This window comes from Lagenorhynchus albirostris, chromosome 4 (genome assembly GCF_949774975.1).
Source record: "Lagenorhynchus albirostris chromosome 4, mLagAlb1.1, whole genome shotgun sequence".
NCBI lineage: Eukaryota > Metazoa > Chordata > Mammalia > Artiodactyla > Delphinidae > Lagenorhynchus > Lagenorhynchus albirostris.
Genome location: NC_083098.1, coordinates 2,056,933 through 2,083,399, shown reverse-complemented (window position 1 = coordinate 2,083,399; position 26,467 = coordinate 2,056,933). Strand labels below are relative to the sequence as shown.

At 40.0% G+C, this 26,467-nt stretch overlaps 1 protein-coding gene across 2 annotated transcripts in view; it reads left to right on the top strand.

Annotated features, from left to right (window-relative positions):
- PDGFC (platelet derived growth factor C) overlaps positions 1-26,467 on the top strand; it is a 218,695-nt gene that overhangs the window by 115,695 nt on the left and 76,533 nt on the right. For both annotated transcript variants that reach the window (XM_060147502.1, XM_060147503.1), the window contains one exon: positions 11,092-11,287. In XM_060147502.1, the coding sequence (XP_060003485.1) occupies positions 11,092-11,287 (196 nt within the window). The remainder of the gene's footprint in view (positions 1-11,091; positions 11,288-26,467) is intronic.

Genomic DNA, 26,467 nt, shown 5'->3' with positions numbered 1-26,467 from the left:
ATGATGGCTGCTATAAAATAAATATTTTGACGGTTTGTGTGGCTCTGCAGGAATAGATCTCTGTAAATTTAAATGATGTGTTTTAAGTGATTAGTATAGTTGTTCTTCAGGCTTTTGTTATGAATATCTTTCTTTAAAAAGCCTGATCTCTACTGGAAAATAAGAGTGATAGATAGCCACATGTCAAGGTAATTAGTATTACTACAGTTGCTGTAATTAAATTAAGTTTGTACAAATTAAATTAATTTGTAATTTTTCTCCCGCCAGTTTTCTCCTGCTTCCCCTCACTCCCTGGGCAGGTGTGTCCGTAACTTTGTTCCATTTCTTTGGACAATTGTTTGATTTCTTTCAGAAGAGGGATGGATGGATTTATAGGAAACGTGGGTGGAGAGTTTTCAGCATCAAAATCAGATTTCATGGGCAAGAATTTTCAAGGAAATGCTCTGTTGAGACAGGTCTGTTCCCTTGCTGGGAGGTCACGAATGCAGCTGGTCCATTTGCTGGCTGGAGATTACAGTCACGTAAACAGTGCAAATACCACGCAGAAGGATTCTTAATCTTCTTGTGGCATCTGACACCGTCCAGTCTGACAGACGTATCCTCAGAATCTTCCCTGAGATCAGAAGCTAGGGAAGTAGTAGGTATTTTTGAATAACGTTGAAGGAACCAGTGATAAGGAGTGTCAGAGAGTCATCCCTCCTCACAAACGAAACTTCCAGTGGACTCTGTAAAGTTCAGTTCAGTTCCTGCTTTGAAATCGTGTTCAAAATTCAAACTATGTATCCCCGTGACTCTGTTCCATCCTGTGTCTCAGCTCCTCTTTTTAGACCGCTCGTCTCTGGATCTTTGGTTTGATTTTAAAACTATTGTCATAAAACTAGCTGTTGTGGAAGAACTCTGCTAACGGTTATATTCAGACCAATTATTCGACATCTTCATGTTTGTGCTTATTTTCTCCCTTATAATAGCCCAACTAGATGATAAAATAACATACGCTGAGATGAAATAGCTTGGCATGATTTGGTATCTCCTGGTCATTATAAAAAAATGCCCTTGCTTTGAGAAATAAAATTTAAGTAATCTATTTCCCCACCAAAATTATGTGTTTTATTGATATTATTCATTTGCGACCTCCACTTCTTTTAAAAGTCTCACAGTTGTGTTTTATACACATTCTAACATCACTTTACGGTTGAGGACAGTTGTTGGTTTTGGAGGGTGGGGTAGGGAGGTGACGTTTTCTAGCAGGGCAGAATGGTTAGAATATTCATGAGCATAAGTCTACTTGACCGTGGCCTGTGAAGGGCAATCACGTCCAGGGTAACTGCTCTTCTCTTATTCCTGCTATCTTGATGTGGAATTACCACTGAAACCAAAGATCCTGCTGCAGATGTAACTTGTAAACCTCAAATGTTGCTTACGGAAAGAGATGCAAACCCAAACGCTCTCCATCATTGAGAGTGTTTAATTAGTAACATTTAAAACATAAGATGGGAGGACACGATTTGCATAGAAGTGACCAAATTTATTATTTTTCCTATCTTTGGATGTTACTCGTAAGAAACTCATAGGCTCATTACCTATAAATTATATGCATTCATCTTTAATGATAAATATAACTAGAAGCAGCAAAGTCTCATTCTTCAACACTGATGATGGTTGAATATATCAAGGCTGAAACAGGTTCCTATTTTACTGTTTCTTAGAAATCATTTATTTTGCCTAATTCAGAGTTTAACATAAGAGAGAATTTTAAACATACTTTAAAAATTCACTTAAGTCATATACGAATGGCCTTATTTAACGAGTAAGTTTGTACCGATTACTGTTTCATGATTATTTTCCTTGATGCATTTTTTTTTTTGTGGTACGCGGGCCCCTCACTATTGTGGCCTCTCCCGTTGCGGGGCACAGGCTCCGGGCGCGCAGGCTCAGCGGCCATGGCCCACGGGCCCAGCCGCTCCGCGGCATGTGGGATCTTCCCGGACCGGGGCACGAACCCGCGTCCCCTGCATCGGCAGGCGGACTCTTAACCACTGCGCCACCAGGGAAGCCCTCCTTGATGCATTTTAAACATCTTCGCATCAAAACGTCACTACTGTACTAGACATTGTGTGTTCACAAAGAAATAGGTCACTGCTTTCCACATTTGAAATTGCTGGTAAATTCCATCTGAATGGTGTAAATGATACGTCCAGTGCAGATACAATACACTGACAGATCCTGAGTCTCCAAATGGACTAGGTTCTTTATTGGACGTAGCTTTTCTTAAATAAGCATATTTGTTTTCTTAGAGGTTAAGTAATATGAATTTGGGCTTAATCATGTGTCATAATATTTCACGTAAATACGTTTCGCTGCTTAAAATATTTCAGAGCTCCTGGTATTTAATGTAAACTTTCTACACTGAATAATAGTTTTAATTCAACAGGAGAGCCAATTAAATATTGAAAAAATGAAATCAATAGTGAATCTTTAAAGTGAACGTTTCTTTTATTCATTTGTCTCTGTTCTATATTCTGGTTTTAGCCGCCTTGTGGTATGTAAAATAGTGCACCATTTAATGCAGAATAAAAACTAATAGCATTGCTCCAACATGTTTCTGTGTAATGGTGTGTGTAATGTGTGTGTATACAATTACATTCGTTACTAATTGGTGTGCAGCAAAGGCTTTAAGGAGATTCTGTGTTTATATACTTGGCGATTTATCCTGCAGCGTAAGAGGTAAGAAGATTATTGCCAGTGTGTCTCCTGTAATTGAGCCTTCACTGAAAATGTTGTCATACCCCATTGTATAAAACCCAAATAGGTTATTTTTACCGCTACCTTAAGGCTAAAATACCATGCTGTCAAATCATTACCACTTCTATATCTCGTGCCTCAACAGCAGAACTTTATAGGTCTTACTTGCCGTGTCCTTTCTAACGTTAATCCAGATATTTTCAAGCATGAACAGGGAACACCAGTAATAATCACGCCAGGATAATGGGCCTGAACCACGGCCCATTTTGATTTTGGTCGCATGCGTAAAAATCTTAACTGTAACTCGAATAATAGTAAAAGTGATTTGTTTAGTCATGTACCCGAGAAGCCCAGAGATGGGCTGAATTTACTGCGTGGTTTGAGCTGGGATCTGGTTCCACTTTGCTGTACTGCTGTGTGTCTGTCTACTTCTGTGCATTGACTTTTCCATCAGACTGGATTCTAATGTGACAGCTTATTGGCTACAGCAGCTCTGGACCTTACTTCTGTGCCCAACATGGTCTAATCCCCAACTGTTGAGGGGAAAAAAAAAAAAAGCCATTGGATTCACTCTGGCCCCTTAGAGCCATCCATGCAATGAGGGAAATGGACTCATGTTGATTTTCCAGGCATATTTCTGGGTAGAGTCAACCAGGGCTGGTGGGCAGGGGGAGGGATGCTATGCGGATGCCCGTGTATAAACTTTCCCTCATTGCATTTGGAAGATTTGCTATGAACTTCTGAACATGGACGCTCGTTTCTTACCGTTGCTCATAGGTAGGTAGGAGGCTTATGGCTGAATTCTTTTACTTCTTTTTAGATACAAAAGAATTCAAACCTCTTTTTAAAGATAGTGCCAAGTCAAAGAAATGGCATATTTCTACAAAGTTATCCTCTTTCCTCCTTCTGCAATCAGCCTGTAGAAGGGAATCAGAAATTTGCATCACTGCCGAAAAATTCCTGCTTCTTGCGTCATCAGTTTGATCTTTGTGAAATTGGATTCCGTATACATATTGACCAATTTTGCATTATCTTCCATAGCAATCTTCTATTTACTAACATCAGAAAAACTGGATACCTGCTAATAAATTTTCTTTCTCACTGTGTTTGAATTAGGTCGAATATGATGGACAAAGTTTCTCCTTCACATACATACTGATTTGTAATTATCAAGGTGGTTAGTTTATATGAGCATCGTTTCATATGAACTTTAAAACAGTCTCTGATTATCTCTAGTTCATAAAAAAATAAACCTTGATATCAAGTGTCTTGCCTAAAATAACAGATTTTTTTTAATTAATTCATTACTCTGTTTTTGGCTGCATTGGGTCTTCGGTGTGGCTCGCGGGCTCTAGAGTGTAGGCTCAGTAGTTGTGCACAGGCTTAGTTGCTCTGCGGCATGTGGGATCTTCCCAGACCAGGGCTCGAACCCGCGTCCCCTGCGTTGGCAGGCAGATTCTTAACCACTGCGCCATGAGGGAAGTCACAAGATAACAGATTTTTATTGTCAACTGATTCATAGTTCAGAGTTAAGATAAAATAATGACAATAATTGTGGCATTCTCAGTGTGGTAAAATTATAAAACGTGTTTTATTTTAAAATGAATTAGTATGTTAAGAAAATGGCAAATCTCAGTTATGAGTAATCTGTCACCTCCAGCTGAAATATATATGTAGGTTATAATAGATGAACTTGGAGTAAATATGAATTAAGGGATTTTAATTGGGGAGGAATGTACATTGTAAAAGCTTCTAATTCTCATATGTATTGTCTCTGGAAACTTATGAATGAAGGATGGAATGTTGAAACTGTTTTATTGCCAAGTTCCAAGATATCAAGTTTCTTTATACTAACAATATGTACTATGTGGTACCATGTGCCAGGCATAGAGCTAGATACTGGTTACAGACTTCAAAATCAGTTTTGCCTAGAAGATTTTCTACCTCACTAGAAGTTCAGAGTGTGGCAGAAAAGACAGAAACGTCAGCCTACGTGTGATGATTAAAGTATGCCGTCCTACATAGGGAACAGACTTGTGGTTGCCAAGGCAGAGAGGGTGGGAGAGGGATGGATTGGGAGTTTGGGATTAGCAGATGAAAACTATTATATAGGAAGGATAAACCACAGGGTCCTACTGTATAGCACAGGGAACTATATCCAATCTCCTGGAGTTAAACCATAATGGAAAAGAATATAAGAAAAAATGTATATATCTGTATAACTGAATCACTTTGCTGCACAGCAGAAATTAACACAATGTTGCAAATCAACTATACTTCAATAAAATACATTTTTAAAAATGCAGCCCTAAAGGAATGTACAAAGGGAATTAAGGATTACATTCCATAAAAGGTGACATCTGAAGTGGGTTTTGATAATTGAGTATGTATTTACTAGAATACCTAGTCTAGGAATGATACTAAATGACAGTCCTAGAAGTTGTCACATTAAGAGGACAAGGCTTTGTCTTGTTCTGATGTCCCAAGCCCTTGGTACAGTGCATGAAACATAATAGGTTCTCAATATATGATTTTTGACTATTCATTCCCTTGAGGCATAAAATGATTATATCCTGGAATAAATTCAAGAACTTCCATTGGGCATATTTTAAATAATTGCATCTGTTTTTATGGCTTACTTAATATAACAATCTTTTATTTTTCCTTAGTGAACTTTTTTTTGCAATTTGTAAACAGTTTGAGGTAGACGACAGTAACTTTTTTTGATTGTCTGTTTTATTTTGCTGTTGTTTTAAAGTATGGGAAACAGTAGATGGAGCCAATAAGAAAACAAAAACTTGAGCCTCAGTTTTTTTGTGTTATTGTATTAAGTATTATTGTACTTTTGTACAATAGTCAGAATTTAAAATATTAAGCATGAAAACAAGGTACTTCTATATAGTTTGGAATTTATGGAGAGCGATTTGTTTGCGCTGTGGAGTTCAAGTATACGTTCTCTCTACAGAATCAAGTAAGATTAGGTGAGATTACTCTGGATTTTCTAGGCAAAAAGTGCCAATTTATGGAGCCAGTGAAACTAGCAACAAATACATATATGTATGTTTGTATGTGTGCATGTATATATATGTTAAATGATTTTAACTAACTTTTGTTAAAAGTGAAATTTGCTAATTAAGAGTTAATGAGATTGAAAATGGAAATAGCCGTATAAAAAACTAGCAAGATTGAGATAAAGAAGGATTATCACAGGCAAAAAAAAAAAAAAATAGTGAGCAGATCAAAGCACAAGTGAGACCAGTGCGCATGTGTATGCATCAAGGAAGGATCTGGAAATAGGTGCACCTGACTATTACAGAAATACCTTTTCTAACGCAATTTGAAGATAACATGTATTTGGAAGTAAACGCATCAAAAATCTCACAAGACACCTGTGAAATCTACCAGTTTATGGGGACACATCCCTACGCCCTCCCTATGTGAACAGGAACCAGAATTCTTCAGAACTTAAAGCTAAACCAAAACTGGAGGCCTTTCTTTTTACCTCATTCTTAATCCTCCAGGTCTTTTCTGCTATTGCCAACTTAAAGCGTTAGCATGGAGAAGGACGGATGGTTTATCTTTCTTTAGGAATTACATCTTGCCCACAGACTTTTTTTTTTAATGTTTATTTATGTATTTATTTTGGTGCTCCGGGTCTTGGTTGTGGCATGCATGTGGGATCTGGTTCCCTGACCAGGGATGGAACTTAGGCCCCCTGCATTGGGAGCGTGGAGTCTTGCCCACTGGTCCGCCACGGAACTCCCTACAGAACTTCTTTTTTGATGTTATCTTTTTAAATAATACAGATTTTCAAGCATTAAATTTTTTTTTTGCTTTTCATGATTCTCTTACTCCTTCCCTCTTTCGTTCTTAATAAATATACTTTTTTTTTTTTTTTTTTTTTTGCGGTACGCGGGCCTCTCACTGTTGTGGCCTCTCCCGCTGTGGAGCACAGGCTCCGGACGTGCAGGCTCAGTGGCCATGGCTCACGGGCCCAGCCGCTCTGCGACATGTGGGATCTTCCCGGACCGGGGCACGAACCCGTGTCCCCTGCATCGGCAGGCGGACTCCCAACAACTGCGCCACCAGGGAAGCCCAATAAATATACTTTTAAAGGGGCTAACAGTCTGAAATGCATGGCAAATATTATGAAATTGCTTTGGTTTTACTGTTAACTTATTGAGTACATACAGATGTGTAATGATTCTTCATAACTGAATTGTATGTGAACATACTTAGTCAACAATTTTAGAGTCTTCACATTATTAATCTCCCTTCTTTTCCTTTTCTATTGTTAGTTTTCAATACTCTGACCTCAAGGAGGGTTGGGTAGGATAATATGAAATGGTGTTAATTTTAATTTTTAAAATTTAGTGTTTATGTATATATTTTCACTCTTCATGCTGTCTTATCTGGATGAACAAGACTTATCTGGAAGAGCAAGACTTATTCCTGTTGAGGATGCATTGCAAGGAGTATGTTGTAAACACGTTAATGATTGCTGACAAACATTTGTTTCATTTCTTTGGTACTTCCGTTGAGTGTACTGTCCATTGTTTAGGAAAAGCAAACGTTCAATAAAGTAGTCACAGAATAGGTACTTGTCTCATCCCTAAAACCCTAGTAGAGTTCTGTGTTTGGAAAGACGGTTTTTTAAGCAGCTGAGCTACGAATGCAAAGTCTTATTTTGGTAGATCCCACTCTTTGTTGCTTCTTTTTTTTCCTTTTCGATTATAGGCCTTGTTGTTTGAGATTTACATGTAACGTTGACAGTCATGTGCAAATCATATGTATTTGGTGGCAAACCTCACTGTGTTCTGAGATGATTTTGGGGCAGCAGCAATTTAACTTCAAAGGAAATTTACAATTCTTTTACCACAAATAAGGCCTAGATTTTCAACCTTTAAATTATGCTTAATTATAGTTTAATGGAATTGTGGACTATAAAGGAAAAAATAAAGATGTAAACACAATCTAAGTATATACGTTTTAGCCATGTGCTTTTTTGACTGAAGATATAAAAATAGAATTCAGATCTTTTAGTAGCCATGTAGTTTACGCATATGAAAGCGTACACACTGTTATATTTGTGAACAGTGCTGTGGATGATATAAGGCACTCTTGTTTTTTTTTTCTTTTTTGAGACAGAATGGGGCAAATAATATATTTTAATAAATTTGATTGGAAAAAATTAATTCATTAAAAAAAATTAGCTGCCAGAATGAGAAGGACTCTTGATATAAGCTACTGCTCTAAACACCTCTGACATATGCAGGCTATTGTATTAGCTACTGCTCTAAAACACCTCTGACATATGCAGGCTGTTGTATTAAAAGTTAGATAGTGGGGAAATAATCTCATTTTTTAAAGAAATCTTTGAAAACAGACAATGTATTAACTTAATTTTAATAGTAGATTATAATCATTTTCTTTAAAAAATTGTCAGTATAGAGGAGAATTCATCTAACTTGATAGATCCTTCTGTGTCCTTATGAGATATACTGGTGCTAAATTATGTGCACAGGAGAGGTATTGATTATTTGATATACGTGAATATAACCTATGGCCATATCGAACATTAGCCCCCAATGAGAGGGAGCGTGCTTTTGCACAAGTGATAATTATAAATAATAATTATTTAATTTAAACATCCTATGGCGCTTAAGGCATATTTACTAATATGATGATATTCCCCATGATATGCACTGTATATATTCAAAGGAAATATGTTTGTCTTTATCTTGTCTTTGTATAAAATCATACTTAACAGACTCATTGTTGAAACAGCTGAGTTTAAGAGAATGAAAAAGCTGCTTTAAGAACCATAACTACACCTTGTTAAAAGTATTTGGGGTGTTTTAACAATAAAACAGGTATTCTTTAACCCAAATCATATTCTCACTAATAAATAACCCTTGACATTGTCTTTTGAATTCAAGAAGTATCTTAGAGCATATTCTTAAGTTGCATTTTATCAGTGTGAAGTATGTATTTTGAGTCACATAAATAGTAAATGAAAAGTTGCTACAATTACTCTAAGTGCCGTTGAAGAACGAAGGGCAAAAAGACATACTTGCAAATCAAATAGCTTTGTGCACAGCAGAAGGTATATTAATTGTCTACTGTTAGGTAAGAAATCACCACGAACCCTCAGTTTTATACACCCTGTTTGCTCTCAGCTCTGGAGCTCAGAAATCCAGGCCTGGGAGACTGGGCTTTTGCTCCAAGTTTTTACAAGACTAAAATCAAGGTATGAGCGAGATTCGATTCCTTTCTGGAGGCTGGTGAAGAGTCTGCCTCCGATTCATCGAGGTCTCTTGAGGTTTCAGGATAAACCCCCTCTTTCTCGGTACCTCTCAGCCATCCACATCCTGGGCACACAACCTGCTCCCTTTCCAAGGCCACCACACAGAATTTTCCCCGTTGAGTGTCTTTCACACTTGGAATTTCTAAGATCAGGAAGGGCCAGCTCCTGTTAAGGGCTCACCCTATTAGGTTAGGCTTCTCCTATAATCTAACTTTGGGTTAACTCAGAGTTAACTGACCTGGTCCTGGGAGTAATACCCCATCCTTGTCACAGCTTCCACCCACTCAAGGCAGAGGCTCCTGACGCGTGAGGGACATCGGGGGTCGCCTCAGGGTCTGCCTTCCAGAGCGGGAAGCAGGGTCATTGGTGTAAAATCATGGAGAGAGCACGTGGAGTTGAGATACTTAGCAGGCAAACTTGGCATGGAGGAGTCCATTGGTCAAAAAGGAATTAGGATTCACGGATCCATACTACTGTCTATAAAACAAATAACCAACAAGGACCCACTGTAGAGCACAGGGAGCTGTACTCAGCGTCTTGTAATGACCTATAATGGAAAAGAAGCTGAAAAAGTAGATACATATGTCTGTATCACTGAATCACTTTGCTGTACACCTGAAACTAACACAATACTGTAAATCAGTTACGTTTCAATTAAAAAAAGGGAAGTAGGGTATGGGAGTGAAAGAATTGAAGAGGAAAAGGCAGAAAACCATAATAGAAAGAAAAAAAAAAGAGAGAAGAAAAATGTAGTTTAGTATAAAATGTCAATGATTTAATAGTCCTTAGACAACTCTGTATTACACAGTTTGATGGAATGTACCTAAAAGGAGTCAATAAAATGAGAATTTTTTCATATTTCTGAAAGTAACGATGCATATATTGAGATTGGATGTTGGGAAATGGGCAAATAAAGGAAAAATGGTGCTTATAAAGTAATGATATTCTTCTCTCTGTATAATACTGCAAATACAAAGTTCAGTCTTATGAAGCATATCTCTAAATCATGAAAACTAATGAGGTATTGGTACAGGATAATATTGTTGTCCTGATGTTATGAGTATATCAAAGTTGAACAAAAAACGTGTCAGGTGTTGTGCCATGCACATTACTTCATGTGTTCAAGGTGCAGTTTAGGACTTTTAAATTGTTTTAGAAATTGAATAAAAGAGTCTTTAAAAGGTTTTTTGTTTGTTTGTTTGTTTTTTGTTTTTATTTTTTACTGGAATTTAGCAAACAATGGATTGGATTTTCATGGCCTGAAAAAGTGTAACTGTCTTACTTCTTAGATTTTCTTCGTGTAGGTAAACAGCTGCTCCTTTTCCAAGTACCAATTATTTGTTTCCTCTCATTATGAACTCTCAGTTGGGTGGATATAAGAACACTTTTGTCTCTACGCTACTGTGTGTAAAATAGATAAACAACTGGGACCTACTGTATAGCACAGGAAACTATATTCAGTATCTTGTAGAGACCTATAATGGAAAAGAATCTGAAAAAAATATCTATATATAAATGAATCATGTTGCTGTACACCTGAAACACTGTAAGTCAACTATGCTTCAATTAAAAAAAGAACACTTTTGTCTCAACAAATTGTTTCAATTTGCCCGTCCCCTCATGTCTCCCCCAACAATCTAAGCAAAAGAAAAAGATATTAATAACAATGTATTTTGGCGTTTCACCGTGTAAAAGGTTGCCATGCCTAATAAACTTGGAAGCGATTTTATACTGTATTCTCCTCTTAGAAATTTAAAATTCATGTTAGCCTTTTAAAGTCACTGAGAAGTCCTGCAACATTTCTTATAATTTCATATCTTCATAGATCGCTGTTAGTTCCCTTACAACAAGAAATTGATACCATTGCTTTGACCTCATTTCGTTTTTCGAGGTCATTTAAGGGTTGAAATCATTTAGTAATTACAGTTCATGGGAAACTTTGGGCTTGTATTGGTTACCTTTTTTCAGAAGTTATCTTGAAACCTATAATTTTTGAAATGTCTGTTCTAAGTGTGTGTCTATGCTTATGTTTTTACTTTCAGGAGTACAAGATCCCCAGCATGAGAGAATTATTACTGTGTCTACTAATGGAAGTATTCACAGCCCGAGGTTTCCTCATACTTATCCAAGAAATATGGTCTTGGTATGGAGATTAGTAGCAGTAGAGGAAAATGTATGGATACAGCTCACATTTGATGAGAGATTTGGGCTTGAAGACCCAGAAGATGACATATGCAAGTAAGTGATCATACTTGAAATTCCAACAGTGTAACAACTGTTACAGTCTTTCAAGTTGCTTCATTTTGAGGCTGTGATTTTAAATGGCATCTTTTGTTCTCTTATGTTTTTCTGATGATCCAAGAAATTTACAACCTTATTTAAGCTCTGTTTCTATCTACATCTGATAGTAATTTGAGGTAATATATGGTAGAAAACATTACATATAGAGTAAAACAATTTATAAAATAAGGAATAGAGAATCAAAAGCCAAGTAAAGGAATGAAGGTTGTACCAGAGTTACCACTAGTGCCAAAACTTTTACATTTGAGCTTCCTTATAGCCAAATCAATAAGATAAATAGTAAGCTGTAAAAAGAAAGAGCAGTGTCCATGCATACGTTTTATCCATACTATGCAGTATCCATAGATACACAAATAGATACATACATACACCCAGAACTAAGAAATTTGAATATTTCATTACAAGGAAGAAGTACAGTTCTGAAAGCAGAATTAAACATTTAGGCTAACATTATAGTTGGCCAGGTAGAAATTTATCATAATTCTCCTAGAAGCTTTCATGAACCAGAGTCAGCTGGAGTATTTCACCCACGCAAAAGACCACCTACCGTATGTCATACAAATATTAGTCTTTAAATCCTATGTGAATATACTTGTCAGGGTTGGGTGGTCTCAGGGAAGATTTTTCACTTCAATGGCATTTGTATATCATGAAAATATTTCACTTGAGCTTCTTTGTGGGGTTCTTTATTTTCCCTTTGATATACAAGTTAAAAGAGAATTTTCTCTTTATGGTATATTACAGATAAATATTTCAATACAGATAAGATAAACTTTATACTTGCTGTCATCACAATTTGTATCTTTAACATTTATATATAGTTACATTTTTTCTTTCAAGTTCTTTTTTCTGTGGCTATGCGTTTCAGGTTATTTTTTCCCTTACATCTCTAATTTTAGGCTTTGAGAAGGATAAGTTATTCTAGCTATTTTTGGAGATGGTGTTATTCAACCCTTCATTTATAGATAAGCAAACAAGCCAGAGAAGTAAAGTAGCTGCCCTAGATCTCATTCATGTTTTATAACTCAACACGTACTAAAATCCATTTTTCTGACCCTCGTAGAGATGTTTTCTCACCATGCCGTTCTACACCTCTTGCCTCCTTTTCATGCGGAGGATCACATAATGTTGTAAAAACCGCAGAGGGTTTAAGGTCTGGCCCTCCTTGCAAAGTAGCAAGTTAACCTACCACAGTTTCATGGATGCTGATTGCAGACAGGAGGCTCCCGGGTCCGAGACAAAGGATCCGTGACAGCAGTGGCAGTGACAGGAGTTCTGTTCCCACAGGTCAGTGCCGGGAGGGCCGCGTGACACCTGCATGCCTGGCTGGACGTGTGACGGGACAGGCAGCGTCCTGTGTGCGTGCGTGTGTGCACGCGTGTGTGTGTGTGATGCATGTGAGTGGTTAGATCGCAGAAGATAAACTATCGTCCAGGACGCCTACCGCAGCATTTTGTGGCTAGACGTCACGCACCATAGGAGACTCGAGAAAAGCGACTCTTCCAATAGTTCTGAAATCCCTTGATGTACCTTCCTATTATTCCTGCACATAGAATCATTGTCTTAAGTTTTTCTGTTTTTCCTCGACCTCCCAATTTTCTCTGTAATTTTACCGCATGTACACATCTCCCCGTGAACTAGCCTGTAAAAATTGTTCTGCCTCTTTCGAAGTATATATCAGTGGGGTAATACTACGTGCTTACTCCTGTGACCCGATGCGGTCTGATGTTTTTCCAGTTCACGTAGATGCAGAGAGCTCGGATCCTTTGCTTTCTGTGACGGACCGTACTCCATTGTATAAATAGGCAAGCTTTCTTGTCTTTTCCGCTTTGATGAATGTCTGGCTTATTTCCAACGCTCCTTGCCCAAAGTGCAAGAAAACTTTCTTCGAATCTATAGCTGAGAATGGTATTGCTGTCTTAAGAAATTAATATTTTCAACTTCTTGAGGTAGAGTTACATTATTCTTAAAAGTGACCAATTTACAGTTCTACCAACAATATACAAAATTTTGTTTTTCTGCATTCTCCCCAACCTTTTGATTTGGCATTCTTTTAATTCTGGGTATTACGGTAAGGGTAGAATTGTACCTTAATGTTAATTCCTATTTGTTTCTTCTTCTTAGCAGTGAGCTTGAAAATTTTCATATTGTTGTTGGCTACTCAGACATCCTTTGCTGTGAGATGCCTGCTGATGTCTTTTGCCCAGTTTTTACTGGGATCTTTGGCTGTTTAAACTTTGGTTTCCACGTTTAAGTCCTTGATTCATCTGTAATTCATCTTATCGGTGTGAGGTTCTTCACTAGGGTATCACATAGAGTCCTGACATCATTTATTCATTTACTTATTTAATTTTTATTTTTTATAGTACGCGGGCCTCTCACTGTTGTGGCCTCTCCCGTTGCAGAGCACAGGCTCCGTATGCGCAGGCTCAGCGGCCATGACTCACGGGCCCAGCCGCTCCACGGCACGTGGGATCCTCCCGGACCGGGGCACGAACCCGCGTCCCCTGCATCGGCAGGCAGACTCTCAACCACTGCGCCACCAGGGAAACCCAGCAAAGGCATTTTTTTTTGTTTGCGATCCGCGGGCCTCTCACTGTTGCGGCCTGTCCCGTTGCGGAGCACAGGCTCCAGACGCGCAGGCTCAGCGGCCATGGCTCACGGGCCCAGCCGCTCCGCGCCATGTGGGATCTTCCCGGACCGGGGCACGAACCCGTGTCCCCTGCATCGGCAGGCGGACTCTCAACCACTGCGCCACCAGGGAAGCCCCTGACATCATTTATTGAATAGTCACACTTTCTTCCAATGATGTGCAAAGCCAACTTACAGGTCAGATTTTTGTATCTGATCTGGCCTGTTTCTCGGTTCTCTGTTCTGTTCCTTGGGTTTACTGTGCCCCCCTGTGTACCAAATTGACCCTGTCTCAATTACTGTAGCGTTACAGAAGCTGTGTGGTAGGGAAGTCACCTTGTTTTCCTCTCCTTTTCGAGCATCCTCACCATTTTACTTTTCAATATATGTTTTCAGAAATAGGTTACCAAGTTCCTTGAAAACTCCTGCTGTGATTTTTATTGAAATAGCCTTGCACGTATAGGTCATTCTGAGAAGAATTGACATCCTTATTGTAACGACCTTTCTGTCCTTGAGAACTTTATGCTTCTCCGATTATTTGGGTCTTCTTTATTGTCTGTACAGTTTTAAACTATTCTTTGTAAAGATGTGATGCATCATTATTTAGATTTCTTTCTATGGTCTCTTACTAAAATCGCTTTTTGAAAATTACATTTCTAATTGTACATTGCTGGTATATAGAAAGGCAGTCAATTTTTTAGTAGCGATCTTGTATCTAGCATTTCTAATTGTACATTGCTGGTATATAGAAAGGCAATCAATTTTTAGTATCAATCTTGTATCTAGCATGTCTAATTGTACATTGCTGGTATATAGAAAGGCAATCAATTTTTAGTATCAATCTTGTATCTAGCATGTCTAATTGTACATTGCTGGTATATAGAAAGGCAATCAATTTTTTAGTAGCGATCTTGTATCTAGCATTTCTAATTGAACACTGCTGGTATATAGAAAGGCAGTCAGTTTTTTAGTAGCGATCTTGTATCTAGCATTTCTAATTGTACACTGCTGGTATATAGAAAGGCAATCAGTTTTTTAGTAGCGATCTTGTATCTAGCATTTCTAATTGTATATTGCTGGTATATGGAAAGGCAATCAGTTTTTTAGTAGCGATCTTGTATCTAGCATTTCTAATTGTATAGTTTTTTAGTAGCGATCTTGTACGTAGCAAACTCGCTAAGCTCTTTATTTTAATAATTCTTCTGGCAATTATTTTGGATTTGTGCAAAAAAAGATATGGTTCATGAGAAAGATGTCTTTCTTCCAGTCAGTTCTTTTTACTCTTCTGTTTCTTATTAAGTTGTTGATTGCATGAGGAGGTGTCTCTGACTTCCTGATTTTAGAGTTTGCTTCTTTTAAAAAAAATAAAGTTTAAACTTTGGAATAACTTTAGATTTACAGAATGTTGCAAAGATGGTATAGTTTCCATATTCCCAGGTTCCCCCCATGTTATGTCTTCCGTCAGCACCGCATATCTGCGTAACTAAGATGCCAGCATTCATACAATGCCACTCACTGAGCTACACGCTTTACACAGATGTCAGCAGTGCGGTCACTCCGTGTGCTTCTTCTGGTTCAGGATCCTTTCCAGGATGAGCTTGCATTCAGTCCTCAAGCCTCCTTAGTCTCCTCGGACCTGTGAGCTTCTCTTTTTGGTCTTCCATGGCCTTGAGAGTTTTGAAGAGTAGTGGTCAGGTAATTCGTAGAAGAGGCCTCAGTTTAGGTTCTTCAGATGTTTCCTGGTGATCACACTGAGGTTATTGGTTTGGGGGAAGGGTTCCAAATAGGTGAGCTGCTCTTCTCCTCATATGGTGGCAGAGGGTATGTACTACCAGCCGCACTCATCACTGACGATGTTAGCAATAATCGCTCAGGTCAGGTGGGCTTCTCCTCTGGTGAGGAAATACGTTTCCCTTTCATATGCTATTATTTGGAGGCACGTGACTAAGTCCAGTCCACATTCTAGGAGACGGTGATTAAGTTACACCTCCTAGAGGGGGGGATATATACATATATTATTGGGAATTCTTCAGTAAAGAAAATTTGTGCCTCTTCCTTTCCTTCCCTCCTTCCTTCCTTCCTTCATTTCTTCAATCATTTGTATCATTATAGACTCACGGAGATTTATTTTATGCCCTGTGTTATAACGCAGTGCTATTGTTGTTTCCTTTGTTGTTGAAATCGTTTCATCTTTGGCCACTGGAAGTAAAAGATTTGTTAACACATCGATATTGAATATGATGATTGATGAAGATTTTCTTATATTATTTGAAGTACTTTGTTTTTGTTTTGTTTTGTTTTACTTTTCTAAGGGGCCTATTTTCCCTTTGGGAGACATTTTTTTATTCATTTAATTTGGCTTTTAAAAGTAAGTTACAGAGATAATGACACTTTATACCTCACCATGTATCACCTAAGAGCTAGGATATTTCCTTTGTCTTTTGAAAACCTGTATCACCTGCAAGAAATGTAACATTAACATGAAACTATTACCTGATATATAGTTGATTTTCCAATGTTTCTCACGATCCCAATATGTTATCACTTCATTATTTGCTTTTTTTCTTATTATGCTTTGATTCGGTAATCAGTCATTGATTGAAGCTGGTTATTGTAACTCTTTTCTTGCCTTTTCTTCGCTTTCATGACACTGATATTTGTGAGCTGTCCAGCCCATTTGTTCAGTGGAATGTCTCTCAATTTCATTTCTGAGTGCGTCTTCATAATTAAGTCCTGCTGAAAGATTCTGGCCAGAATGTTCTCTAGGCGATGGGTACCTCGGACTGCTCATTTTTTAATTTATTTGAAGATCAATTTATTTATTAATAAAATTTATTTATTTATATATTTAGTTATGGCTGCACTGGGCCTTCGCCGCTGCATGTAGGTGCTTCCCAGCCGCAGCGAGGGGGGGGCCACTCCCCACCTCAGCATGAGGGCCCCTCACCGCAGTGGTCTCTCCCGCCACGGGCCCAGCATCTGTGGCCCACGGACTCTATACCACAGGCTCAGCAGTTGTGGCACATGGGCTCAGCAGTTGTGGCTCGCGGGCTCTAGAGAGCATGCTCAGTAGTTGTGGCGCACGGGCTTAGCTGCTCCGCGGCATGTGGGATCTTCCTGGACCAGGGCTCGTACCTGTGTCCCCTGCATTGGCAGGCAGATGCTTAACCACTGCGCCACCAGGGAAGCCCCCTGCTCATTTACTGCATTTCCACGACACACTCTTGCTTTCTCAATCCAGTGTTCAACGCATCTTGCCAATTTTGATAATGTGGTATTTTTATTTTTGTCCATTTGGGGATTTTTATAACATCGATTGTTTTCTTCTTTTAAGCCGCACGGGTCATATAGAAGCATATTGTTCATTTTCTACGTTAAATGCATAAGGTTTTTTAAATGCATTTTTTATTATAGATTTCTAAATTAATTGTATTTTGGATAAAGAATATGGCCCGTTTGGGCTTCCCTGGTGGCGCAGTTGTTGAGAGCCCGCCTGCTGATGCAGGGGACGCGGGTTCATGCCCTGGTCCGGGAAGATCCCATGTGCCGCGGAGCGGCTGGGCCCGTGAGCCATGGCCGCTGAGCCTGCGCGTCCGGAGCCTGTGCTCCGCACCGGGAGAGGCCACAGCAGTGAGAGGCCCGCGTACTGCAAAAAAAAAAAAAAAAAAAGAATGTGGCCCGTTTGTCTGTGATTGTTCAAAATTTAATACTTGGCTTCACTTGCTTCAAGATTTTTAAGTTTCCAAATGTGCTCTCCTTCCGTTATGGGTTCAGCACTGCATGTATGTACATCATGGCAAGTTTTGTAGCCGTGCTGGTCACGACATCGGGGTCTTCCTGATTTTGTTTTCTTCCTGATGTAACAATTCCTGAGAGGTATGTGTCAAATACTCCTAATAGAGAATACATGTATGTATCAGTTTCATCTCGTAGGACTGTCCACTTTTGTTTTTATATGTGTCTAAATCGTGCCGGTTGGTGCAGGCAGGCTCAGAGACCTGATCTTGTTTAATCTTTATTAATGTTTTGTTTTGACTTCAAAGTATATTGTGCCTAATACTGATATAGATGTGCCAGGGATTGGGCTGGTTATTTGCCTGGCATTCTTTCCATTTTTTTACTTTGAGCTTTCCTGTGTCCTTAGGGGTGTGTGTGTGTGTGTGTGTGTGTATGTGTGTGTTATCCCTTGTGAGAGGAACATGAGTAAGATTAAAAAGAAAAATTCAGTTAAAAATCTTCATGTTACACTTAGGAACTTAATTTAGCACATTGGTTCTGATTATACCTTTTTTAGATTCAGTGCTACTCTTACTTTTTTTTAAATTAATTAATTTATTTTTGGCTGCACTGGGTCTTCATTGCTGTGCGCGGGCTTTCTCTAGTTGCGGCGAGCGGGGGCTACTCTTCATTGCGGTGCGCAGGCTTCTCATTGCTGTGGCTTCTCTTGTTGTGGAGCACGGGCTCTAGGCGCACGGGCATCAGTAGTTGTGGCACGTGGGCTCAGTAGTTGTAGCACATGGGCTCTAGAGCACAGGCTTAGTAGTTGTGGCTTGCGGGCTCTAGAGCGCAGGCTCAGTAGTTATGGCTCACGGGCTTAGTTGCTCCGCGGCATGTGGGATCTTCCCGGACCAGGGCTCGAACCCGTGTCCCCTGCATCGGCAGGCGGATTCTTAACCACTGCGCCACCAGGGAAGCCTGCTACTATTTCTTTTGTACATTCCATTTCTACTCATTTTTCTGTTTCTTTCCTTTTTTGCATTCATTCAGTTTGTCTTCTCATCCTAGTTTTCTTTTCTACTAATTCAGAAAGTGTACATCAAGTTCTGTGTTTAAATGGCTCCCTTAGAAATGCATACGGGACTCCATATAGAAAGCTCATTCACGTTTACCCGCCTTCCCCAAATAGAAAATTACCTGAGAACCTTTGAACTGCCCTGGAATGCTGAATCCCAGCTCTCCGCTCACCAAGCTGATAAGACAGAGCTGAGTTGATTGCTCACCATGGTGACAGGGACGGCCACCTTGGCAGCTCGAGCAGCGTCTGGGGAGGAAAGGCAAAACCAGACTCCGCTGAGGGTTTGAAGTCTGGTTTAAAATGGATCTTCAGTCTGAGACTGGACTAAGGGTTGTGTAAGAATTAGGACATAATAGTTCGGAACTCGTGGAAACAAGGCAGGGATTTTCAGGCATGGGTTCCGCAGTGCTAGATAGTAAACTGCTGATGCTTTGTTGAAGGAGTTAATGGTTCTTTGGAGGAAGTTCCTGTAATTAACAGTAAAGGCATTTGCCTGGGAAAATAATGAAGACAGTAAAACAGTCATGTTCTGGTACTATAACCACATAACCGGGTGGTTTCATCCTTCTTGTCCGAGCCGGCTTGGTTCTCACCACAGTTACTCTCATTCCTGATAGGTGTGGGATTCTGAGGATTTTAGTTTTGTGTTCTTTACCTTCACAAGTAAAACATGTGTCGTTATTGTTTTGTGTGGTCGGTGTTTCTTTAGCCATCCCTACGGGCTTACTTTTGACGCTAACGATTTCTTCTTGCACTTCAGAATTTTGGGGGTAGCATCATTTTACTTCTTTCAATATAGTCTTTAAGGCCTCTTAAGTGAAAGCCCGTGGATAGTAAATACTCAGGTCTTATTTATTTGAACATTTCTCTAGTTCACCTTCATTCTTGGAAGTTGTTCAGACGGGATATAGGATTTTCCGTTGTGTGTTTATGTTTTTCTCAATTCTGTGAAGACGCCATCCACTGTCTACGGCTGTTGAGAAGTTAGTCGTCCGGTTAATTGCTGACGTATCCCTGTAGCCTCCCATAGAGGGGTACCTTTTACGAGTGAGGTGTGTGGGCCGCAGGGTAGAGAGGGAAGGATGGAGCTAGGATGCAGCCCCACGCAGCTCCTGGACCACCTGTGGCCCATTAACCGTCCACCCCCACCCCGCCCTTGCACGTAGAGGCTCAGCAGATGCCCGCAGGGCCCAGAGCATAGTCACCTCACTGGAATATTGGTTCCTTTTCTTGTGTGTCCTCCAGAGAATTCTCCTATTTTCCTGACAGTTCAGTATTGCATGAAAAACAAAGGTTTTCTTTTACTCATTTATTCAGCATTTTTGTTGTAGCGCACCAAGAGGAGTGTCTCTGCCTAACTTTGTCTACCGTGTGGCTGGAAGCGACACTGTTTCAAGCAAAACCACGTTTCTCCTAACAAGACTTAGTGTTCTCAAGTTCAAGTTTAAAGTTGATTTTTAAAAATGGCCAGATGGACTCTCTTCCATGACAAGGCTGGAGAACTTAAGTACAGATGTGTCCCCGATAAAATGCATCTTCGGAATTTAAGCTGCCCCAGTGTCAATATTTTCTCAAGTCTGAAACGTAGAAGAGTCTAGAAAATGTGATTCACTGTTTTAGCGGCATCTTCAAAAGAGGGCAGACTCGAGTGAGATGTTTGACTTTTACCCCCGTGGCCTTGCTGGCTTCTCAAATCATCTTTTATAAAGAAACAGACAGAGGGAGCTGTGTTTTTATGCTGTGAGGTTGACATTATTACAAAGAGCAAAACAAGTCAGAGGCAAGTTTGGTTTTGTTGCTTTTCCAGCCTGAGAAGATGTGCAGGCAATGTGGTGGCGGGTATTGGTGTGGGACAGGAATGGAAGGATGGGGTGTGTGTGTGTGTACACACATTGGTGTAAAAAGGGCCGAAATATGTCTTGTTTTTCAATGTTCTCTGTGCACATGTGGCTCTTATGTGTGTGACATATGGTGTCCTTAAGAGAGCACTTTTTAGTGGAAAGTCAATTTTTTGTTTGTTTGTTTGCTCCTCTCTGACATAAATAAATTTACTTATTATATATTATATTTTACAAAGAGAAAGACCGTAAATGACAGTGTGTGGAAAAGAATGGGCTGTTCATTGGTGCTTCTGTATAACTGAATCACTTTGCTGTACAGCAGAAATTAACACAACATTGTAAATCAACTCTACTTCAATTAAAAAAAAATAAAATAGTGCCTCTTTTTCACCAAAACAGCTGAGTTTCTTTTGGAGGAAATGTTGTCTTTGGTCCAGCGTGGAAAACGTTGAATGATAGAAATGCTAAATCTGCTAGGCGAAAGAAACACATTTTTTAATACTTGGAATTGAAGATGATCAAAACTGTTAGTTTTTCTTCCAAACGAAGAAAATCTTTTGGACATTGTCCTCCCTTCCTGCTGTTTATCATAGAATTAATGTGGCCTTGGTTTTTGCTCATGTATTTACTGTAAGTCCAGTGAGCACTTGCTGAGCCCCATGGGGGTGCGGGGAGACAGTGGTGAGGGGGAGTCGTCTCTACCCTCAAGTAACTCATAGTCTGGTCAGAAGCAGACAAGTAAACAGACAATTAAAATAGAAAGGCCACAGGTCCCAGAAGACGGTAAGTAGAGAGTACAGTTACGACTGTAACTGATTGTGTTTAGATTGCTTTGTTGACCATTTTCTAATTCAGACCGTAACTGCGTATCTTACCAGCAACAGCCTATAAATAATTGTTATTAATTCATTGTGGAGAAATGGGGGGCACAAATTAACCCTCCCACGCAGACCTCAGAAGCTCAAATACTCATTTTCTGTGTTTCCCTCTAGTAGATGTAACTTTTAAGCCTAGGATAGATTTCTTATATCAAGTTTACAACGACAGTGCAAGCTCTAGGAGACAAAATTTTAAGGAAAAAGTTATTTTGTGGAAAGGAATAAAGATATTTCTTAGTTCTATTGCCATACAACTGAAAAAAAGACAGTATTATTGAGCTGCTAATGACATTGGAGACCCATAAGTTCATCCTAAGAATTTATTTTTCAAGCAAAATATTTTTGTGAGCCCCTTAAAATAGTGAAGGGAAGGACAAGGCGGCATTAGACACTGTTTGGCATAAATGATCTTAAATTTTATCCCTGGAAGGTCCAAAGGCATCCCGTGAAGCCCCAGCCTGAGTCTGCAGAACTGGGGCTCAGAACATGTAGCCGGGTGTGGGCCTCTCACTCAGCATTCCAGTCCTGTTCAGAATGGCAAGAAAAGCTTAGGGGAGACAGAAAGCTCAGTGCGTTTTTAAGGTGCCTTGTGGGAGCCTTGCTGTGAGACCAGAGGAGTCGTGCCTGGTGTTACAGGTGACAGCATGACCACTTGCTTGGCGTCCACCTCCACTACTGGCAAGGGGTAGGGGCCCAGGTGGGCTTGGGGCATTTATTATCCATCCCCGAGACCTTCCTGAAGGGCCTGTCTGTGCCAGGCATATGCAGGCTGGTTGCCTACACAGGTCACAGGTGTTTTAGGGCAGAAGAGAAGAGAGCACAGGAGGAGGCTGTGAGGGCAAAGGTAGGGTCTCCTCCAGCGCCTGTCACGACTAGGAAGCGATAAGTGATGATCCAGAAGGATGGAGACACAATGCGTGTCCCGCCTCGAAGAATAGGTGAGACGTCAGTACCAGCCAGCACCTATCAGGTACTCAGTAAGAGCTAGCTAACATAAGAGGATAGGTGGGTTAGAGGGGAAGAATGTGTGAATGATGATTTCCCCTGGAGCACGTGATGCCGTCGAGGTGAGGCTGTCCCAGTGGGCAGGGTCCAACTGTGAACCCCCAGTGATGGATTTGGTCTCCCTTCCTCTGCTCTCAGAAGCTGAGGGTTTTCTTGCAGAAGAGAACATGGACCAGTCTATAGTTTACCAAGAAAATACTGCCAGAAGCCATGCAAAATGGATTGGAGAAGAATTTAAAGGTACTTAGTTGAAGGAATTGTGTTATTTTCAGACACAAAACTCTCCCATTAGAGATTTCCTCAGACCTACCCTTGGCCAATTATTTTCTGCCTGATCTAATAACAGAAAAAGCCTCTTCCTCTCTTCCTTTCTCCTCCTTCCTTGTTAAAGCTCCGTGTGAGTGGAGGGGCCGCTGAGGCGCGGTGTGCCCATGCACACGAGCGCAAAGAAGGACAGGTACCATATGATGCCACTTATGTGTGGAGTTTTAAACAAATGGTGCAGATGACCTTGTCTACAAAACAGAAACAGACTCACAGACACAGAGAACAGACGTATAGTTGCCGGGGGGAAGCGGGGGAGGGATAAATTGGGAGATTGGGATCGACAGATACACACTGCTATATATAAAATAGATAACTAGTGAGCACAGGGAACGCTACTCAATACTCTGCAAGAACGTATATGGGAAGAGAATCTAAAAAAGAATAGGTATATGTATATCTATAATTGATTCACTTTGCTGTACCTCTGAAACTAACACGACATTGTAAATCAATTGTACGCCAATAATTTTTTTTTTTTTTTAAAAAAGAAAGAAGCTCTACAGTGGGATCAATGCTCTGTATTTCAAAGCTACGTTCCCCTTTGCCCCAGGGCACAAGTTTGGGGAGGAACAAAACGACCAATTTCAACATTGCCGACAATAGAAATATTTATATTAAAGATAAACCAGGGAATTGCTTAGAACGTTAAATGGCTCCTCTGTTACAGAGAAGAGATGGCCTTCCTCACTTCTCCGAGGGTTAAGCCAGGCCTCCGTGGGCCCTGAGAAGAGCTACAATACAAAGCAGTATTGCATAGGGTCTGGGGATACTACTGCAGTTCTGCTACCGGTGTACCAGGACAGAAGAGATGTCCCTAATAGGTAACGGCTTCGGTTGAAAGATAGTGGGATTCATGCAAGAAAGAGTAACTTTCAGATCCTTTCAGCTTCAAGTAACCAACTGAAAAAGATAATGTTTGGATCCGTCCCCGAACGTTTCAAGGGATGGGCTTCATCCAGGTTTTGAATGATGCCCCCCACTCTGCCTCTTCCTCTGCTTCCATAGACTTGCTTTCTCGTGGTGGGCTTCACTCTCAATCAGTTTGTCTTCATAAAATCGCAGAGGAAACCAGACAGGTGCCAAGATTTTAGAACTTGCAATCTTCGAAGGAGACAGGAACTCTTCCTGCAAAAATTTTTGGAAGAGTTTCTTTTTGTTTTGTAATTTCATTGAAGTGTATAGCTGGTTTATAATGTTGTGTTAGTTTCTGCTGTACAGCAAAGTGACTCAGTTTTATATATATATATATTTTTTCAGGTTCTTTCCCATGATGGTTTATCACAGGGTATTGAATGTAGTTCCCTGGGCTCTACAGCAGGACCTTGTTGTTTATCCATCCTCTATGTATAATGGTTCGCATCTGCTAACCCCAAACTCCCCCTCCCCCTTGGCAACCACACGTCTGTTCGGAAGAGTTTTGATTGGCCTGCTTTGAACCAGGTATCCATCCCTGGACCAGTTACTATAGGGGGAGATAGGAGCAGCTGTTACCGCGCTTGGCAGGATTTGGGCTCCTTGCCCATCCTGAAGTTAAGTGATGGTTTGTATTGCTGGAGAAATGGTTCCTGAAAACAAAACTTTCCCTTTCCATCAGAAAGAGGAAGAAATGCCAGTGGTGCAGAAATAACCGTCTTCACTCTTGGTGTTAAGACCCAGAAGGAGTTACGGGCAGCTTTCAAATGTACACTCATTGCTTTCCCCTCCTCCACTTCTGGCCAGAATAAAGTTCCCTTTAGAGTGAAGGCTTTGCCAGAGCCCTTTCCAGCCGCTCTTGAGTAGTGAGCTTGATGGCATAATTTATAGTTTTGTTATCCTTTGACCTCTGTAGCAATTACTTTTGTAACTTAAAAAAAAAAAAAATCGTTCCCAAGAGGGCTTAAAATGAAGGGTAGGGACCCGACCAAGTCTGAGATCAAGGGACTGTGCCCTGGGCTAATGAGATGTTTTGGTTTTATGTTTTGAAATGTTCAAAATCAACATTCCAGCAGAGAAAGAATGAATCCCGTAACTCCCAGAACCCGTGTCGGTCTCCCCATGCTTGTCTGTCTCCAGCCCTGTCTGCACCTATGTCCCCGTCCTATCCCCCCTTTTACCCCCAACACCTCCCTCTCTTCTTGGCTTTCCTTCCCCCATCTTCCCCGTTTATTGTCCAGTTATCACTGTCCCTCTGTTACTCGGGAAGATTCTGACCGTTTGCACGCCATGAGGATTCGGGGCATATCTCAGTGCCCTTCTCCGTGGCAAGCCTTTGCTTTCAGTTCCTGCCATGTCTTCCCGTGGGGTGAGGACACCACCCCCTGTTTGCCTTGGCACAGTGACTTACACTTGGACAACTTCTGCAACCAACGAAACGCCCGTATTACCAGCTGGCTAGCTAGTTATCCATTTATATAATTTTACCCTCAAAGAAAAGCCAAGCAAGAGCACTACAGCACCAATCACTAAGAATAAAAGACTTCTACATATACAGGTCTTAAATGTACTGCACAGGCCTTCCTTTTCTCAGCTTATTCAATATTTTATGTAGTTGTATCTCCGGTATTAAAGTATTAGTATCTTTTTGCTGTTTGAGCTTTCAAATGGCGCACTTTCCTCAGGTGCCCTGGCCGTGACTCTCGGGGAACTAGGCTGTGCTCAGCTCTCTTTAGGGTACAGACTACTTTCTAAAGAAGCAGTCTTTAAATAGGCCACCTCCTTTGGCTTTCATAGGACAGGGAGGTGCTGACTGAGGTTTTATTTCTAATTCATTCATGGAATTATTTCTAAGTATTATTTGATTTCCCCTCTAAGGTTTTTGACAGAATGAATCAAAACATATAACTTTCACAAAAGGATTATTGTTTTGCTATGCAGTTAACAGAGGTTAAATTAAGATATTTCACAAAACCCTCTGAAGTTAAGCTGAAAAGATTTCATTGCACCTAATTCACATGTGAAGGTAAAAGGTAGAAGTTAAGGACCCCTGCCCAGCTTCCTTGCCCATGTTGGTTCTGCTTACACCTCTGTTTTCAGCGGAAGGAATGATGTGAATATTATCTCCTGGACCATGAACATGATAGAAATAGTACATGGATATGAGCATTATGATGACATGAATAGTATTGGGTTGGCCAAAAAGTTCTTTCGGGTTTTTGAAAAACCTAAACGAACTTTGTGGCCAACCCAACATATGGATATGAATATCATAATGATATGAACATTGTATGTATATGAATTTTATAATGATACAAATAGTATAGGGATATGAATAGTGTATGTATATGAATAGTATAATGATATGAATACTGGGTGTATGTGAATAGTATATGTGTATGAATATTATAATGATGCGAATAGTATACGGGTATTATAATATGAATAGTGTATGAATATTATGATGATATGAATAGTGTAGGTATACGAATATTATAATGATACGAATAGTGTAGGTATATGGATAGTATAATGATGTGAATAGCATATGTATATTATAATGATACGAATAGTATATGTATATGAATATAAGGATACGAACAGTATATGGGTATTATGCTATGAGTATTATAAGGATATGGACAGTATATGTGTATGAATATTATCACCGTGCAGGTGAGGTGGACTCGCTGTGAGCCCAGTGGACTGATTCTGTGCAGGCAGACCC